The sequence below is a fragment of the Cariama cristata genome, unplaced genomic scaffold (genome assembly GCF_000690535.1).
Source record: "Cariama cristata isolate BGI_N322 unplaced genomic scaffold, ASM69053v1 scaffold12391, whole genome shotgun sequence".
NCBI lineage: Eukaryota > Metazoa > Chordata > Aves > Cariamiformes > Cariamidae > Cariama > Cariama cristata.
The window spans coordinates 1-4,000 of NW_009598764.1; the positions used below are offsets into that span (position 1 = coordinate 1).

The following is a 4,000-nucleotide window of genomic DNA, read 5'->3' on the forward strand; positions in this document are numbered from 1 at the left end:
TCGCGAGTTCGATCCTCGCTGGGGCCTGGTGACCTTTTTCGCTCCGTTTTTCCTTTTCCTCGACCAAGCGGGGAGTTTTGCTCCGCGGGGGCGGAGGGGAGGGAGAGCGCCCAGCCGCGCTGGGGGAAGGGCTCCCCATCGTCTGAAAGCCACAGCCCGGGCAGGAGGGTGCTACTTTTTGCATCCTGAAACGGTGGGACCGGAGGAAACTGCAAAATGATGTCATTCGCTTTGGCTCTCTCTTAGGCCAAGAGTAGGAGTCTAAGGCAGGACAGGGCCCCGCTACACAAATAAACACACTCTCTGGAAAACAACATTTTTAGGTTTGTTACCCCCCCCCTTACATGGGGATAATGCAACCGCATGGTCCTCACTCTCCCAATTCTCCTTGCATCACCTCCCTGCAAATTAATTTCACAGCGTGCTCTGCGTACGATGGAGCACCGCTACTGCGAGGCTGGTGGGGAGCCCCGCACCCCTCCAAACCCACGCTGCTCCCAGGGAAGAGAAGAGGCTCAGCCAGGGAGAGAAGACCCCCTGCCGCTGCCGGTAACCCCGCAGCCGGCCGGTACCTGCCAGCCACCAAGCTCTCTGCAGAAGGACAGAGTCCAGCCTATATTCGGGTAGAAGCCAAATGATGGTTCGATCCAATTGCTTGGCTGTAACTAGGATTTTTGAGGGTTGCTTGGTTTGTGTTGCTTTGGTTTTGTTTGGTTTTGAGGTTTGCTGACTATTCTTTGGAACCTGCAGGTGATCCATACCTTGAAAATATACTGCTAAAAAAAATAAATCTTAATTTCATTGTCTGAAAGACAACTACATTTAAAATATACTTTTCATTGCATTTCAGTTAAAGGACAAAAAAAAAAGAGAGAAAAAGGTGAGGTCATTGACATGTCTATTTCATATTCTTAGATAAAAGATGCAAGTCCTGAAAGTTGGAGGCACTTGGATTTATTAGACAGTCGTACACAGCCAAATCTTACCAGTGAATGTCCAGAGACTCTCATAACTATATGTCAGAAAAGGACATCACAGCAGGATTTGCGAAGAAAGTTAATATTAGGAGGCTGGTGCTGTTAAGGTTGAATAGAACATGGACAGAGACTGCTAATGCTGACATTAATGGAGGCACACCTGGGAGCACTGGCCTAACAAGTCAGCTGATGCTCGTTTACTTACTTGGTCACTATTCAAAACATTTGTTTCACCATCTTATAGGTGACTTGCTTTTTCTGGGACATCACTGAGCTTCAAAAACTGCTTCTTAATCTGCTCTTCTTCCTCCTCTTCTCCAGTTTTTCCTTACCTAGTGCTGCTTTCTTTGGAAGAAGCTCCTTGGTTCTGGTTAGGTGGGAGCTCTTCTTTTTTGGCAAAGGCGGTGCTGGTGTAGCTCTGGAAATGTGTGCAACCTTCTCTTCCTGCTTTAGCTTGTGAAGTTTACCCTCAGCTTTGATTTTCTGTCTCTTCTTACCAGATGGAGCTGGTTTCACTGTTGATGCTTTTATTTTAGTGGATGGGGTCTTTTTAGCTTTCTTCGAAGAAACTGTTGGGACGGCTGCAGTGAGGATAGAAGATTTTTTCGGCGGGTTGGTTGTTGCAGGTTCAGCAAGCAGCTCAAGGACAGTCTCTGAGGAAAGTAATTAACATCGTTCAGCATCCCTGCTTTGAGGCAAAAGGCTAACTCAGAGATATGACTGATATGATCTAGCCCTTACTAGAGCTACAGTTAAGAAAAATAGCTGACATTCTGAAGAAGAAATACACACTGTATAAAACCTCTTTTCTTCCATTAAAAGAGCCTTGGTTTTCTTCAAAATAAAATCTGTTTAATTTTTGAAGTGATGAATGTATATTTAAGGAAAATAAATCCAGATAGAATATGATGAAACCTTGCACACTTCTTTGGCAGACTTAACAATATGAATTTTTCATGTTACACTAATATCTGGAAATCCCAGACAAGATAACTGCAACTTGCTAAACACTGTTTCTACTCAATAGTAAGATGTAACCCCTACCCTAGTTGCATGGGATGTGAGACAGAAAAAGGCCAGGGGAGAGGAAGATTGACTCCTCTAGATTTATAGAGAGGGGATTATTTGACTCAAGGAGCTCGGCACAGAGCCAGGGACAGATGCTTAGAATTTCCCAGGCCAAATCTAATGCCTGAATCAAAGCCATCAGTTCCCTTGTGATGCCTGTTTACACTGTTACTTGGCAACACTTAAAAAAGAAAAAGATCAGAGACTGTGATTAAGAAAAGGCAGGGCATCTAGTAGATGACAGAAGCACACATTAAATGGAACAGGTTGCCCAGAGAGGTGGTGGAAGCCCCATCCCTGGAGGCATTCAAGGTCAGGCTGGATGGGGCTCTGAGCAACCTGGTCTAGTTGGAGATGTCCCTGCTCACCCCTGGGGGGTTGGATTAGATGACCTCTAAAGGTCCCTTCCAGCCCAAATGATTCTATGATTAAATGTGATAACCTAACTCCAAGATTGCTCCTGCTCAGTGCTTTAGTTTTTAAGACTGCTAAAGATTTCAATCACATGCATGTAAGACAGTTATATGTTTTGCTTCTCAGTAAAATTAAAGCTTAACAACTTACTTGCACGTGGAACAAATGGTATCCGTTTACTCTTTGTTTTCACTGGAATGGGCTTGTATTTACACTTCCCTGGTGGAGCTCTCCTTGAAAAAGAGAAAGCCATATGCAGGTATCTGAGAGATTGTTAAGGAAGTTTGTTTATTCCAGAGGCACACATCAATCTGCCGTTGCTGGAAGAGGCATGAAAGCACTTTAGGCACCTGGAGTGCCACATAGGTGGAATTTAAGAGCCTAACTCAGGGCTGCAAGCCATAAAATCCCTGTCTGAATAGCAATAGCAGCTGGAAGGCTGCAGCTTCTCTTCTATCACCCTTCTGGTCAACTTTCTGCCATCAGGCACAGTCTGGACTGTCTTTATCCAACATCGATAGCTGTTTTGTTTGTGTGTGGGATGCTGGCCTGCCTGAACTTGTAGCCCACCACTGAATTGAAGGGTTTGCATTAGGTGCGTTCAGCTACGCATCCTGCTGCCGGAGGCACAGCACAATGCAGTTTTTAGAAGCCTGGTGGATGCATTGGTTGAACCTCAGACTATCTTCAAGACATGGTTTAGTGGGTTTAGTGGGCGTGGTGGCATCAGGTATATGGTTGGACTTGGTGATCTTTGATTATCTTTGAGGTCTCTTCCAACCATAATGATTCTATGATTCTATCAGTCACTTTGGGTTGTCCTCACCAACGCTGGTTCGTGCATCCCAACGGTGAAGTGGTGGAGTCTCGTTCATGCATGTAAGGCTTGTCAGCGACAGTGCTTCCCACTGGCTCGCGGTGCAGCGTAGGGATCTCTGCACATGCAGCAGAGTATTCCCAGACAGCCCCACGGAAGTCGGCCTGTCCGCTGCGGACACAACATCGTGCTGCAGCAAGAGGAGTGAGAAAGGAAAGGAACAGGCAAAAGGCAGGAAGCAACAACTGCAAAGAAAATGTGTCCGCCTTCCTCTCCTGCTGTTCCCTGACAACTTCCTACAGGAACAAAAGCACCTAAAAAAACCAAAACAAACCCACACATTTTCCCTGAGGTAAAGCTGTCAGATGTTAAATGATAGAAAGGAGAGCTATAAAGAAGAGCAACAGACCTGTGTTTTCTGCTACCCACCTAGGGAACTGCTGTAGGACAAATAAGTACAGGCTCTTCCAACTTGGCATGCTTGACAGCACAAAGCAAAGCACGACCTACAGCATCACATTTTCCTGTGATTAGCATTCTCCTTCAGACAGGGGCAGCAGCCAAGTGCTTCCTCCACATCATTTCAATTAAAAAAGGTTACTAAAGCAGGGTTGTTGGCATTGCTTGTGGTTTGTTTTTTTGGGTTTTGGGGGTTTTTTGGGGGTTTGGGGTTGTTTGGTTTTTTTTTTTTGGGGGGGGGGGTGGGGTGGTGTGGGGGGTTGCC

The 4,000-nt window shown here is 45.8% G+C and overlaps 1 protein-coding gene across 1 annotated transcript in view; it reads right to left on the reverse strand.

The window, feature by feature from the left end:
- Positions 1-1,253: 1,253 nt before the first annotated feature.
- Positions 1,254-4,000, reverse strand: part of HHIPL2 (HHIP-like 2) — a 15,358-nt gene continuing 12,611 nt past the window's right edge. The window contains exons 8-9 of the mRNA XM_009709432.1: positions 2,610-2,692; positions 1,254-1,630 (exon numbers count right to left, since the gene is read on the reverse strand). Coding sequence (XP_009707734.1) covers positions 1,254-1,630; positions 2,610-2,692 — 460 coding nt within the window. The remainder of the gene's footprint in view (positions 1,631-2,609; positions 2,693-4,000) is intronic.